General features: G+C 41.3%; 1 protein-coding gene across 1 annotated transcript in view; it reads right to left on the bottom strand.

Annotated features, from left to right (window-relative positions):
- Nucleotides 1–609: 609 nt before the first annotated feature.
- The window catches only part of LOC308388893 (zinc finger matrin-type protein 4), a 75,178-nt gene continuing 59,708 nt past the window's right edge, over nucleotides 610–16,079 (bottom strand). The window contains exons 6-7 of the mRNA XM_080869864.1: nucleotides 15,447–15,543; nucleotides 610–1,558 (exon numbers count right to left, since the gene is read on the bottom strand). Coding sequence (XP_080725990.1) covers nucleotides 1,537–1,558; nucleotides 15,447–15,543 — 119 coding nt within the window. The 3' untranslated portion in view covers nucleotides 610–1,536. The remainder of the gene's footprint in view (nucleotides 1,559–15,446; nucleotides 15,544–16,079) is intronic.

Below are 16,079 nucleotides of genomic sequence, written 5' to 3'. Positions count from 1 at the left end.
GGTTCTGGGATCTTTGCTCACCGTTCTCATGATCATTTTGACCCCACGGGATGAGATCTTGCGTGGAGCCCCAGATCGAGGGAGATTATCAGTGGTCTTGTATGTCTTCCATTTTCTGATGATTGCTCCCACAGTTGATTTTTTCACACCAAGCTGCTTGCCTATTGTAGATTCACTCTTCCCAGTCTGGTGCAGGTCTACAATACTTTTCCTGGTGTCCTTCGAAAGCTCTTTGGTCTTGGCCATGGCGGAGTTTGGAGTCTGACTGTTTGAGGCTGTGGACAGGTGTCTTTTATACAGATGATGAGTTCAAACAGGTGCCATTCATACAGGTAACGAGTGGGGGACGGAAAAGCTTCTTACAGAAGACGTTACAGGTCTGTGAGAGCCAGAGATTTTCCTTGTTTGAGGTGACCAAATACTTATTTTCCACCCTGATTTACGAATAAATTCTTTACAAATCCTACCTTGTGGATTCATGGATTTTTTTTTCACATTCTGTCTCTCACAGTTGAAGTGTACCTCTGGTGCAAATTACTGACTTCTGTCATCATTTTAAGTGGGGGAACTTGCACAATCGGTGGCTGACTAAATACTTTTTTGCCCACTGTACATGTTGCCCTTCTCAGAAAGATTTTTTTTATCACCTCCAGACTGCATCTGACATCAGTATTTAGTGCTATGGGAATGTTTTGAGCAGTAAATGATTCACAGAGTTGCACAGACCCTCTTCAGAGCAGAAGTTCAATAGTTTCTTTGCTACTTTTCTCTCCCTTTTAATCTTCAGGTTTTGATTATTTTGGCATATGTGAAAATGAGTTTCAAAGTGGCACATCCGCAATTGGTAGACAACACTAGATTCAAACCAACAGCTTTTTGAAGTTATGGAAATTCATGCAATCTGCAATGGCTGAGGTCATCGGGAAGTTTCTTGTCCTTGAAAGTCTGGGCCTGAGTAGGTCTCAAGTGGTCTGAAAGTGAGCCGCGCTCACGGCACCGTCAGCATCACTGCATATTAAATACACGTTGAAACACAAGATTCTGGTCAGACTTGGTTCACGGTCAGAGCACTTGGGGGCGGGGGACTGCTAGTTACATGGTTACTGTAACTGCTGTTCTGTGACGATCATTGTCATGGTTTTCACCACTCCGAGCAATGCGCTGACATCATTTCAATTTCAGGATTGTGGTTCACACTGGAATTACATGGCAATACACAGCCGCAGGTCTTCTGACGGACGCCGGTGTTTAGAGCTCGTTGAAGGTGCTGAATAGATCTCAAAGATATATTATTTTTTGATTAAAGATAGAAATTAACACACTCACAATGACCCACGCACTCGTACTGCAGATGTGTGCATAAGTGCCTATGACACACATATAGGCTATATACACAAACACACGCATACTGAAGTTGCACTGCACGACTTTCGCATACTCTCGCATACTAAGACAAGTCCTCTTTTCGGAAGTTGTTTATTCCAATAATCTCTGTCTTCATCACTTCTTCTTTCCAGAGTGGCCTGTCTCTCTGACTTACTGCTGGTGTTGCTTCAGGCTGAAAACAAAACACAGAAAAGAATTTGTTAGTCGTGTTCTGTCTCTGACATAGGCAGATCCGACAAGACAGGGCCCTTTAACCACAGGGAATATCAAGCCCATGGGGCGAAAGATATTTTAGTGTCTGATATGTTTGGTCCCGTGGAAGCAATTTAATTTACCTGTAAATCCGCGTCTCGTGCCGTTTTTCATATAGCGCAGTCGTCATTTGTAATATAACGAGACATTGTAACCTTGGATTGCTGTTATTATATCGTATTATCTGCTGCACTGAAAAGAATTCCCTTTTACCGGGAGTGACAGCTCGACTTTATGTAAAGCATTAACCAATAATCCGGTTTCACAATCTTCTCATAATTACAGGAGCCTTCTATCTGGCTATACTCCAAATTGAAACAAAGAGGAAAGATACGAGCATAAACCCTCATGTTTAAGGTGCGGTAATTACTGTGGATTTAGCCTTTATCTTGAACCGCTGATTGTTTTTCATGATGACGGCTGCTGCGGCTGCATTCTGCGGCTTTATCGCCACGAAACAAAGCAAGTGTGGCGGCAAACATGCCGCATTTAATTAAAACAAGGAGATAAATCGGATTGAAGATCACGCCACGCAACACACACCTAACTGAGTAGGCATTTTTAGGGCAGGGTGTTCAAAGGACTCGATTCTTGAGAAATCCCACAGCTGATATTGAGAAAATGAAATGAGTGCTTGGTATTTCACTTTTCTAAATGTCATAGCAGAAATCTCAACAATAATGCGCAACACTTCCTTCATCTCGGCAACGCTGTTGTGTAATTGTTTCTCACGTCAGTTTGAGGTGCCTTTTAACTTTCATGATGCTGTTTTGAGAGGTTTTCTCTCCAGTATGAGCTAAACTTCTACAAACTGAGATAAAAGTCAAGTGAAAATGAGATGTTTGGCTTCATACGTCTGTATCAGTCTGAGTCTGACAACGTGTCCCCCGAAAACCACAACAAATTCCACCATTTTCAGCTCAGTCCTTGTTAAACTGTCATTCCTGTCCTAATTGGGCTGTTGTCCCCACCCACCCAGCATCTCCTCCGCTCACACAGAAACACACACACACGTTGCCAGCTGAAATGGAGTGAGAGAAAGAGAGAGGATTCATGGGCACCATAGCTGTCAGCACCTATTCCGGTAATGGCTGTTAAAACAGTGGCCTCTACACCCTGTCTGGTCTGTCAGGACTCATCTAGCACGTTAGATTCTCTGAAGAGTGGAGGGCACGACTCTGGTAGCTTGTATTGTTCTCTCTGAGGGGACAGGTAGCAGCAAGGAGGGGCGGGAGGGCAACAAGGTGGGAGGGGCAGAGCGAAAACACTGTGGGGTAGAAGAAGGGGTCAAAGAAAGTCAACAGAATGATGTAAGCTGATAGAAAAAAAGGGCCTGAATCCAAATTCTTTGTACATTCTACATAAATATGTAAACATCATACACAAAAGGTGTTATTGATACACAAAGTAATTATCTAAACAAATAATTTTATCCAGAGATTTTTGTTTTGACCATTCTACAAATCCCAATACAAGCACTTGGGACACTGAACAAAACAAAATGCAGCCGTTTAAATACAGCATAAACAATTTATTCTGAATAAATAAATAATACCCATTTTGAATTTGATGGCAGGAACACGTCTCAAAGGACCATGCTCACCACTGTGTAGCATCCCTTCTTCATTTAACATCAGGTTTAAAGTTTACGGTTGATTCTAATTAGTTTACATTTATTGATTCTTGCGACCACTCAGATGTGGACTGATATTTATTCAAGCAATCTTCATATTTTAGGAGGTTCCATCAGCATATGTTTAACATTCTTTCTTGATCCAGAGCATTATTACCGTTAATGATGACAATGTTTATCCGGCTGATGATACATCACAGGTTACAGGTTATTTTAATGTGTCAAGTACAGAAAGACAGTGATACGTTTTATTGTTGGTTGGCTGCATTGCACAAACTAATGAGAATCACAATTCATTAAAAAGTCAAATCCAGTACAAATGCCATTTTGCTAACATCTGACCAATCATTCTGTGGAGGGACAGACGAACTCACCTTGCTATCGCATAAGTTCATTGGTTGTTAGCTTCAGCCTCAGGTAGTTGGCTAAACGACAAAGCTACCAGATTTTTTTTTTAAAATCTTTGTGTTAAATAAATCATTAGACTGGTACAGTTAAGCGGACGATGTTTTTTTTCTTCACTAGCAGGAAGACTCACGTGTTTTACAATTTACAACCTGTCAGCAGGTACACCTTTTAACTCCATCAACAGTGACAGGCTCCACCTGGTGGCACAAATATGTACTACAGCAAATCCACAATAAATTTCCACCCCATGTCCTTCAGCTTTTACAGTTGGTTTTCATATGAACGCACAATAATATTGCTAGCACCATGTTCAGTGATGCACAAGGTCAAAACATCCTATTTCACAGTTTTCTTGTGGTTGCCATGTGAAGGGCATGTCTCCAGTTGTTTAATAATGCAATATGGAGTGCAGCCTTTTAAAAAAATAAATAAATAAAAAATTAAAAAATGTGTGCATGCAGTGCGCAAAGCCGTGCCAAACATTTCACAATCACTTCAAAGGGAAGTCATGCCTGTACAAAAAATAATTAATACACACTATAGCATGTTTGAGCAATTCTATCACATCTTATGGTGAGAGAGGTACATATATATTTTTTACTCAAGGAGCTTTTTCCCCTGATGCTTGAAAGCCAGTGGCATACTTTATTTATTTCTTGTAAGTATAAAGCAATTTCATAAAGGGCAGTGTAATAACTGATTCAGGGAGCTTTATTTTCCATAAAATAATTAAGTAAAGTAAAGGCTGTGAATGGTTTCTAGGATTTATATTATGGTTTGAAATTTTCCCTGGGTAAATGTGAGGGAATTGTAATTGTGTTTAAATTCAGGTCTGTATGTTATGTTTGCTCAATAATATGTTTGAACTTGCAGGTCCCAGCTTCCATTAATTACCAGGTTATTTATCATATTGTTTGGAAAATGTCCCTTGGCGGTTTCTATAGAGCAACATGGTCGAGGGATCTGCTGAGTGTGTAGTGAATACACAAACACCCAACATGTTCCTCCCTTTTGCATAATGCCTTCAACTTTTACATTGAGTGCTTTTGACATAGTAAATTTGTAAGCGCTTTTCTGTTTCTTTTTAACGTTTACCTAACAAAAAAATATTTATTATGATTGAATCAATTTTATCCAGTCAAGAAAACATTTTAGTGGTGATGACTATCCTTGAAAAAAGCCCTGCCATACTTTTATTAGTCCAGTGTATGAGCAAGGTGTTACATGGTGAGGAATAGAACGATGAAGGCTGGAAAGATGACAGAGCCAAGAAAAGCAGCAGGACACTAGAAGGTGAAGCTGGGGAAGGGGTACAAATAAAGGTCACGGTCTGTGAGTGGATGGGGTCGTTAATAAATAGACTAATCCAATAATCTCTCCCAGGGCCACACATGTGGGATGTAAGATATATGGGGATGAGAATGTGTGTGCGAAAGAGGGCAGAAGCAGTGCACGAGCCTGTGTGTCTGAGGGAGGTGTTGGTGAGGATGTGAAGGTCACCTTGGCACGCTTTGGATGCGTGTGTGTGTTTTTGCATGTCAGGTATACAGTTCAGCAGTGGCAGTTGCAAAGGGAGCAGCGATGTGAGTCATGGTTCACGCATGATCCGGCTAACCCCATCCCCCAACACAAACCACCACCCTAAAAAAATAAAAATCAAATAAATAAAACTCACCCTTACCTTATTAAGTTAACGGACAGCAACACCCAGGGCGGTGTATGCGTAAGCTTGTGTGTACGTGTGTGTGTGTCTGCATACAAAGTCTGCCTGTTTGTCTGATTTTCGGGTGAAAGGTGTAAGGGAAGACAAGGACAAATACCTTTGGGGGAGATGAAAAGAGCCCAAGGCATGAGCCTACCTCTGAGTGTGTGTGTGTTCAAGTGTGACAGAGGGGGCATGTGAGACGAGAGCCAACCGATGAATCCTGAATTAACCTTTTCCTCGCCTCAAGCGGTGAGAGGATGCACACACACATTGATGGGGCTATTACACATGCATGCATATAGCAAGCCTGGCCTATTAGCAGGTCGACAAGTCAACCATTTGCATGGGATTTATCTTACAATAAGCACTGTAATCTCCAACTGTCGTTGCCACCCTCTCTCTGAGCCTTTCCCTTTTAAATGTGCATTAGTCTATTTTGTGTCTGTGTTCTCTGACGCTAAATAATTACCAGGGTGAGTAGGCTAAATGGATTGTCCCAGACCTCACCATCATACCTCTGGGGCCTACGGCAACATCAGCATAAACACACATTAAAGCAAGCCAGAGGTCGAAATATATCAAAACAAAGCGCCCAGAAAGCAAAGGCCATGCAAACCTAGTGGGTGATGTGAATGGAAACAATATTAAATGGGCAGTTAAAGTTCAGGCAGTGTCATTGGTCAGAGAATAAGTATATATTATAACCATACTGACAGCTCACATCAAGTGAAATACACTCTACTGCACTTGGTTTTCACTTGTGGGTTCCAAGTAGGTAATTAGTGACGTTTCTTTGTTTACTTTTTACTTTCAGTGTATCTTTACACACATAGAATCTTATCTGGATCTGTCAGTATGCTTTATATTTACTGGAAAATAGCCTTAAAAAAGCCTTTAAGGTAGTCTTTATGTCAGTTATGAGTTCTTTAATAGAAGTTTTGCAAGCCCAAACCACTCAAAGTAGTACTGTTGATTAATATTCTAGATTTGATTATAGGAACTAATTAATATTTAAAAAGACAGACATTTAATTGTGAAAAACACGTTAAAATATATAATAAAAATATTAAAAAATGCTTTCTCTGCGACCTGCTGGAGCGGGGGGGCTAGGAGGAGGAGTTGGCCGTCCGACTGCGGTCTGGAGTGTGGGGCCTCCCTGCTGCTGCTGCGGAGTCGGGGCGGTCTGCCTCCCCCCACCGCAGGGAAAAGGGTAACACCACCTGGGTCTGGGGGCAGTTCCCCCCCTCCAGGGGCAAGGGTACCTAGACCCGGTTTGTAGAGTACGCTTAGGGAGTGTGATCGTGTGTACAGCGTCTCTTTATGTCTGTCTCCACGTTGGTTGAGTGTGGAGTAAGTGTATATGAGAGCATGAGGGTGGGAATGGATGTTTGTGTCTGTGTGTGCCTGTATTTCTGTGTCTATATGTCAGGTTGGGTGTCAGGCGCCACCTCTCTGGGGACATCTCAGGCCCTCCAAGGTTTGGAGGCCTATCTCCCCCTACCACCACTTCCCCTGCCAGTGGCGGACTCCCTCAGACATCGGTGCGTTGGTGGTTCTTTGTGTCCGGGGGTGGGCGTCCGGGTACACACCGGCTCACTCCTTGGCGGCCGCTTATTGGGGCCTGGAGCCTGGGGCTCGCTCGGGCCACTTCGGAGGTGGGGTGCCCCCGGCCTCTCGGCCTGGGGCTCGGTCACTCAGGCACGGCTGGCTGCCGGCGGAGCTCACGGGCGCGTCACTGCAACTCCCCCTGGCTTCTGCTCCGCGGCTGCTGAGTGAGCCCTCATCTGGGACTCTCCTCAGCTCTTTCTGGGACAGTGGTGCGGCTGCCCCTCTGTTGGTCTTCCTTGGTCTCTTGTGTTCTGGGGGCCTCTGGATGTCTGGAGTTTTGATCTCCTCCATACCTGCTTCATGCCCTGGAGGACGGGGCTGTGGCCCCCCCACACCCTCTAGCAGATCATTACATGAAGGAACCTTTTAAAAAACAAAAAACAAACGCGTCCATGCTCACAGGTGTACACACGGGTGATCACACCCACAAACTACACCCTTTTTGGCTCCTACCTCAAAGCACACTGTGTTCTGTTGATCTTATGTGCTGCACAATAATGTTTAATATTTAGTATTTACTGTCATATTCCCATATATCATTGTGATGTTGTTTATTCTATTACTCTTGTTCTCTTCTGCTTGTTTTCTTTTTTCTTTCTCAGCAGGTGATCCAGGTGATTGATATGCATTTTTTTTTCTTTTTTTCTTTTTTTTCTTTTTCTGCTCATTCTGTTGGTTTTTGGTTTTTGCCCTTCTCCCCCGTCCCTCTTCTCATCTGTTTCTCTTTCCCTCTTTCTTTCTCCCCTTCTTTCCCCCAGTCAAGTCTGTCCCGTATTCAGTAAGTGAAAATAAAATAAACAATAAAAGGTGAATCAAATGGACCATTATGGCAAGGCTGGGATGGTCAATTTGGTAAAGTAAATCCATTGGGCATCTTTCTTTGCCTTTAGACAACAATTCTGATGGCAAAAGAGCCAAACGGGACAGGCCAAAAAAAAAAAGAAAAAAATATATATATAATAAAAATATTAAAAAATGAGATAGAGGCAAAGTTTCTGGCTTGTTAACTGAGTGCTATCCTGCAACAGCACATACTGTGTTGGTCAACTTTGAACAACTGTGTGGTGCACACCTAATGCAGCTCTCACTGCTCCAGTCTTCAGACACATCTCAGCAGGAGTAAAGACACACACAGAGAGAGAGCAGTGAATAATTTAGCTGGCTTTAATTAGAGAACATAAGCTGACGAACTGAAGGTAAAAGGTGTAAACTCAAAACAGTTATCTGGCTCTAACCTTTCCTGGAAGTTTTTTATAAATAAATAATAGTTAATACTAAGAGTAAAGCAATTAAATACATGAGCTAACTTAATGGATGTAAAATAAAACAATTAAAGATTAAAAATATGATTTTGTTGCCAATTTTGACAGCCCTGAAACCCATCATAGTGAATTTTATTTATGTTTACTTACTGCGTAATATAAAATCTCTTTTGTGGAAACTGTAAATAATGCAATATTTGTATTATAAAAGGGTAAATATGACACATTAGTGCTGGTGTATTTGGCTGTTTCTTGCAATTGACAACTTTCTGAAAAATTAGTGTTTCTAGTGCAAATCCTTGACAAACAGTTCACAGTAAACAGGAAGTTATACCCGTAGAGTAAATAACTGATAAATACTATAGTGTGTCTGTGTACCGGCACATCTGGACCAAGATTCAAAAGTAGCTGACTCCTGCTTCTTCATGGAAAACCGTCCAAAGTCCGTTCACCCTGCTGCTAACTGGCAGCAATACAAAGAAGCCGTACAACCAGACCTGCTCAGGATGGGAGACTACTCAGTTCCTCCTGCACACTTCACAACAAACTATTTCTTTATTTTTACATCCTAGTTATTAATTCAGTCATTTATAATCTTCGGCTTTGTATTTGTAGCATATACAGGCTACATCTGCATTAGATTAACTTGTGTTGTATGTCAGCCATCAAAATGATTTTTTTTTTTGTGGGGCAAAAAGTTGCATAGAAGTTTTAAAAGTTGATCTCATATTACCCGTGCTACGAGTGCAGGCTTGCAGTCTCTGCTGGGAGCTGCTTCCCATCATGCGAAGACTTCCCAGATTTTTGCACAGCAGTAGGGCTGCAAAAAATCCCAGCTCAGCTTTTGTCGGCTGATGGCCTTATGTTCCTTCTTTAATTTTCACTTTTTTCTACTTAGCCTTTAGCACGCAGTAGTCGAGTTAGAAACCAACACGGGGATCTAATGCTCATCTGTCTGTTTCGGTTCTGTCTGCTGCCTACTTGTGTCTCTATCTCCTGGCCAGCTTGGTGCATCAATTTAATTGCAACATACTGTAAAGTGTGGAAGCCTTCCATCCAGTTTATCAAGTTATATCTCTGCTGTTATCATCCTGTACAGGTCCAATTACAACAGCCAGTCTGAAGCAACTGCTTGGACTCTGCAGCATTTCAACTGACCTGCAGCTGACTGTGTATGAAACAGGCAGTACTGATAAGCAGAGCTGGCAGGTTGATGCATCCAGCTGTTTAAAGAATACAGAAATCTCTTGTTGTTTTACGGTGACACATTCCTAATGCCAAACAGCACACGCTCGTACACAAACTCCCCAGAAACAGACACAGACGCACACACGCATTTTTCATGGATGTTTCTTCGGTGAGAGCTAATCCCCTGCCGCTGTCAGCCGTGCTTTTTGGAAAGCTCCTTACACAAGCCAAAGCTCATCCTGAGTGTGAAATAACACACACACACACACACACACACACACACACACACACACACACACACACACACACACACACACACACACACACACACACACACACACACACAGATTTAAACTTAGGGTGTAAGATTGCACATAAGTTTGCCAAAGTCTTGTCCATCCAGTCCTGTGAAAGGAACAATCATAGAAGATTCCTTTGCACGGGTTTTTTTTTTCATATTTCAACATCCATCCATCTATCCATTCTCCTCTGCTCATCCTTTTTGGGGTCGAGGGGATGCACAAAAATATAAAAGACATTTCATCTTGACAGCTTCTTTTTTTAAGGAAACAGACTTGGTAAAAACATTTGTACTCAAGCCATGTGCCAGCCAGCCAACAAAACCAACTAAAGCAAAGGAAAAAAACGCACTGCCCTCATTCATATCTAAACTAGCAATTCCTTAGAAGTTGTCTGGTCTTTTATTCGTGCTGCAGCCTTGGTGTGTGCATAGAACTGCGTTTGCACTTTTATGTCAGCAGGAAAATACTTTTCAAACGTTTTAGCACAATAAAACCTGAAAGTGGAATATTTTCTATCATACTCAAACCTGATGCTACACTTTTATTGCGAAGGCTAAAATGGTAAGCGTGCTGATGTAGAAACAGTTAGGAGATGTGCGTAACAGAGATTTATTGGTTTCACACACACACACACACACACACACACACACACACACACACACACACACACACACACACACACACACACACACACACACACACACATTCAGGCGGCTGTTTTCTGTTTCATCTGAGTGACTGGGTGAAGGCAGAGGAAGTGAGACTGATGAGGTGGAACCTTCGGTCTTGTTCTCTGTTTCCCAGAGGATCGATAACAGCAGTGCAACAGAGCTGGCAGGACTCTTTTTACAGTACCAGTTTTTTGCTTTCATAGACTCCAGAATTTAGCATGTGCACGCAATAACGCCACAAGGGCTCACAGCTGTCACACTTTTAAATTGCTTGTGCTATAAAGGCCCTCTCGTGGACTTTTGCATACTTTAAACGGTAGCAAGAAAAAAACAGAAGATGGTAATTTCGAATATTTTTGCATTATAAATGGTCAAGCCGCTACACTTCTTCTGTTGAACTACACACACGCGCACACACACATACACACACTGGAGCCTGATCCTGCCAATCATATGATTGAGTGATTATCAGCAAGTGTGAGCACCTCTATAAAGTCAGGGGTACTTTGCTGCTCTGGAGCATTTAGGTGTGTGTTTGTAGCACAGTGCTACAATTTCTCCAGGAGTGGACGTTCCAGCAAATTCACAGCAATACTTAAAGAAAACCCAAGAGTGGCATCTCAGACTGTTCAGGCATCAGTTAACATGATAAATGTTAAACCTTATGACAGTACATTACAAGAAGACTGAATAAGTATGGCTTGTTTGGTAGGGCTGTCAGTTTAAAGCCTGTTCTGTCCAAAAAGGACATGGCAGCGCGCCTTAGGTAAGCAAAGTACAGAGCAAAGCACAGAACTTCTGGAACAATGTCTTTTGAACAGACAAGACCAAAGTGAAGAAGCCTGGTGAAAATCAAACACAGCATATTAGCACGACTACCTCATGCCAACTGTGAAACGCAGTGGTGAAGCAGTGATGATTGGGGTTTATGTTTTTAGACAGAGGACCTGGACAATTTGCAGTCTCTGTGTAGACCATGAATTCCCCTGAATAACAAAGTAATTTAGAGTCAATTGTGAGGCAATCCCTCTGACAGATAAAGCTTGGCCAAAATTGGGTGCATACAACAGGACAGTGCTCCCAAGCAAACAGCCAATGTATAATACTGTGGCGGAAACTTAAGAGAACTGTGTACTAATGAATGTCCACAAATTAAATTAAACAAATCAAAGCTGTAAAGAAGAGTGGGACAAAATTCCTCCACAGCGATGTGAGACGTGGATAAAATCATACAGAAAATTATTATTTCAAGTTACTGCTGCTAATAAATCGTGGGTTTTTTCACAGGACTACACGGTGTCTTATGAGAGATTTATTTCATGCCTATAGGATTAAAGCACTTATTGCATTATAAACTTTATGCCCTAATGTTTTGAACAAACCTGAGTAAATGCCTTTGTTCTAAAAGAAATGACTAAAGACGAACTCTGCAGACATATCCAGCAAACAACCTTCCTGGAAGCCTGTCAGATAAAATGTGTGAGGGACTTCCTCTGTTTCTGTTCAGTGACCTTTCAGTGGTTTCCCTGTAAATCGTCCTGGTACCTCTCCCTCAGTGGCTCATCTATCATGCCCTGTAAATCCATCACCTCCATCTTAAGCAGTAAAACCTCACAGCTGTCTGCAACAATGGGTTCATCTCACTGTCCACTATATATTTGCTCCACATATCTCTGGTCCCACCTTTCAGTTCAGTTTAAGGAGATTTACTCTGTTGTGATTTTGTTTTATTCTGCATCTTTCTGTCTGTATTACTTCATTGCTGTATGTCTGTCTGTCCCTCCTTATCAGTTTTTTTCCTCAGCCTTTTGTCGTGTCCTGTATACCCGTTTTATTTCTTTTTTCCTCTGTCCCAAACGTAACGTGTCTGTTTGCATCTCTCGTCCCATCTGTCTCTTGGTGTCTGTGGTGCGTGCTGTCTCTCTAGTACATATCTGTCTTGCTTACTCTCTCATTCTCTCTCCTAAGTATGACTCTTCCAGTGTGTCTGCCCGCTTCTCTGCTTTGCGACAGTAAAACTGACAGAAGGAGAGAGTTATGAGCCACTGGTTCCCCATGATTTACCGTCTCTGGACAGAGACATTATACAACTCAACAATTGCACATGTCAGGAGTTTAGCTTATGCTCTTATCAAGGTTGACTAGATTGAGTTACCTTGCTTACTGGTATGTGGAAGTAAATGAAGAGTGACTTCTGAAATCACTTCTGTGACCTTCAGTCTTACTACCAAGTATTAAAAAATACTTTTTCCTCCGAGTAGCATCTCTTCTGAAATGTAATCATGGAGTTACTCAAGGTTATTACCCGAACTTGTCATGAAAGTTCAACAACTACAAAAACCTGCTAATTCTCATTTTCAAATCACACAAGCCTCTGATTAGTACATCAGATACTATTTGTACCGCTGTGTTGAAGCTTCTTTGCATCTCAGTAAATCACAGTAGGGCCAGACAGCACTGTGGGTAGGAAAAAAATGTGGTTAAACTTTGCCTCTATCTCTGTGCCTGACTTGTAGACACACGTTCTCCTTTTTTTAAACAGCCATCAGATGATTAGTGAGATTTCTAGGGTTATGGGTGGGTTCTGGTTAACATCCACTGGTTTTTATAACATTTTTGCCTGAATCATTCAAATGAAAAATCAGAAATTGCATGAAGACTTTATTTGAAATGTAACACCGTCTGAAAATGCGCCTTTTTTGTGTCACTACAACAAAGGAAAAACTGGTTGTTGCAGTAAGTAGTTAATGTGAATTTTTGTGCATGCAGAAGGCAACAGATTTACAATTTTTGCCAATTTATCATAGTTAATCGCCTTGTTATCACAAACCGATTACATGCATTTGCCAACTTGACCCCATTTAATCTCATACTGATGGTAGCAGCTGATACCATCTTATTGGAGTTTCATCGCTGCAAGTTGCTTTGAAGATGGCAACTGACTCCCAGTTGTCACAGACCTGGACCCATTTTTAACGCAACTATTTCAAAGGCAACGAGACTGCAAGCTCATTGCACAGACTTGCACCAACTTTTTCACCACTGTTTTCCATAGTGTGACTTAGTTAAGCAAAGTAACTGTGCAGGCAAATGGGAAAACATATGTCAATTATTTTAAAGTGTCCTCACACTGTATGATCTTTAAAGCTGGCAGAACAGGCCTGATGTTTCTCATGATAAACATACAGAGCATCATCTGCTCTTTATGCTTACAGCCAAATACATATTTTTTAATGGATTAAAGAAAATCTTTGCTTTCTGTTTTTCTCACTTCTTTCTCTCGCTGCCTTTCTCATCCTTGTTATAGCTGCTGCTGCTTTTCTCACTACACCCACCAGTCTCTAAGAGTTAACTTGCTTACAGAAGTTTAGTCTGTGCAGCCCAGACAGCTATATGCTCTAGGGTAGTTAAATACCAAAAAATAAAAAAAAGCTTCAAATTTCTAAAAAAGGAAAAACAAAACAGCAGAAAGCTGCACTAACAATATAATATCCTCAAGCGCCCTTTTATCTGACAAATACATTCATAAAATACTTAATTTACACTGTATTCCTTTAAATACAGACAGATGCATGCACGCACACAGACGAGCACCATTAACCTGCCTATAACCATGCTGACAGCTATCTCATGGCAAACGCATGAAATGTAACGGTTCCATATCACAGTCTCATCCTGCGGGTGGATATAATTTCTCAGACACCAGCTGTGATTCCTTGGGATTTTCTAAAACCAGTAATGACCCAAGCCTAATTGTGAAAGACTCATTATAATAAATTCCACATTGTTATTTTTGTAATTCTCAAATCTGCTGGAACTTTCATTATATTTCATTTTACTCACATATACATCTGATAAAACAGAAACTAATGGAACCATCAGTCCTTACTCTTTGAAACAACATACCGCTTCTAATGTTGGAGCTTTTTTATAGTATATTTTGTGACAGTGATAAATACAGCCCCAAATGGTTTTCCTCACACAGCATGGTAAAGTAAAAGTAATGTAAATAAGTGAACGTCAGTTTTTAGGCATTTACAATACAAGTCAGCTCTTGTCATTAAATCTATGTTGTTTTCTATTTTTGTTTCAAGTAAAGACATGAAAGTGTATGATGCCACCCATTAGTTGGTTTCTGTTCTGAATCTAATTGTATTTGCATTGCATTTGTCTTGCTTTTACAAATCAAATGTAACCATATTTGGATAAGAGGGTAGAAATTGAGAGTTGTAATAATAATAATAATAATAATGGATTGGATTTATATAGCGCTTTTCAAGGCACCCAAAGCGCTTTACAATGCCACTATTCATTCACTCTCGCATTCACACACTGGTGGAGGCAAGCTACGGTTGTAGCCACAGCTGCCCTGGGGCAGACTGACAGAAGCCAGGCTGCCATATCGCGCCATTGGCCCCTCTGGCCAACACCAGTAGGCGGTAGGGTAAAGTGTCAGCCTATGCTGGCTAGTTAGCTCTTGGTTAGCAAGCCACAACCTTTGGGCTGTATCAGGAAGTATAACAATCCACTGTAGTGACCTGTTTCTGAATAAGGAAGCAACATTTAGCTTGAAAGTATATATAACTGGAATGCTAACTTTGGAAAGTGAAATACAAACTTTAAACAAAATGTATTAACTGAACAGCACTCACATGTGAGTCAGCGTTGCCATGCTCTTGATGATGTATAACTACAAACTGTAATATAGTTTCATATAACAACTTTTACAAATGGGAAAATCAGACACCAAACAATTGTAAAAATGCGTATTTCCTGCTTGAAAGTATTAGCACTGGACTTTGAGCTGGAAAACGAATCGTTCAAAGAAATCATTAAAAGCCCAAAATGACTATGACATTTTAAAAAAAATGCCTGAAATATACTTGCACAGTGAATCTTTATAGATCTTTATACCCGTGCAGGCTGCATTGATGGCGAAGTGTAGTTGCTTATCCAAGGAAGTGCATGCCATGTCATTAAGGTGTAGAGTTAACACAGAAGTATAAATCTGCTGTATGTTGTTGTACTCACTTGTTCTGGTGCTTGGAGCCCTGGAGGTGTGCATGATACTGCTCAATGGAGTTGAGGACCACACTGCAGACACTGCAAGAGTAACTACTTCGCAGCCCTAGAGAGACATAAACATATTATAGTTACTGTAAGTCACTTTCTGTAAGTATGATTTATAACAATCCCTAAAAGCTGTCATCATCATCATCATCATTTGGATCACCAGCTAGTAGTAGTGAGCCCAACATGAGCAACAATAAAAATCTGTACTGACACTAAGTAACAGTCTAATTTTTACCCTCAGTAGTGCTGGGTAATTTTCCTAATTAGAGTGCATCTGGAAAGAGATTTGATTAGACTGATCATTAGCAGAAAACCAGTTACATTTTTAGATCCTTGGATCAGTGCCCCCTTCTTTTTAGTGCCTGCGTGTGTGTGAGGGGTTCCTTTTTAAAACTTGCACTAGAAAGGCGGGTACCGCAGAAGAATTTGGACTCTAGGAATCAGAAACGAACAGCACAGTGGGATGTGTGCATGTCTGCTTTGTGTGCATGCACAGTTGTATTGTGTTGGTGAATGCAAGCTTGAGTTGGTGCAGCTCAGACACAGATGTTAACTAATTAGAGGGTTTGCAGGTGGTCGCGATGAACACCC

This window comes from Rhamphochromis sp. 'chilingali' (assembly GCF_963969265.1).
Source record: "Rhamphochromis sp. 'chilingali' genome assembly, chromosome: 20".
NCBI classification, from domain to species: domain Eukaryota; kingdom Metazoa; phylum Chordata; class Actinopteri; order Cichliformes; family Cichlidae; genus Rhamphochromis; species Rhamphochromis sp. 'chilingali'.
The sequence above is the reverse complement of the archived record's forward strand: the minus strand, read 5'-3'. Positions and strand labels throughout refer to the sequence as shown.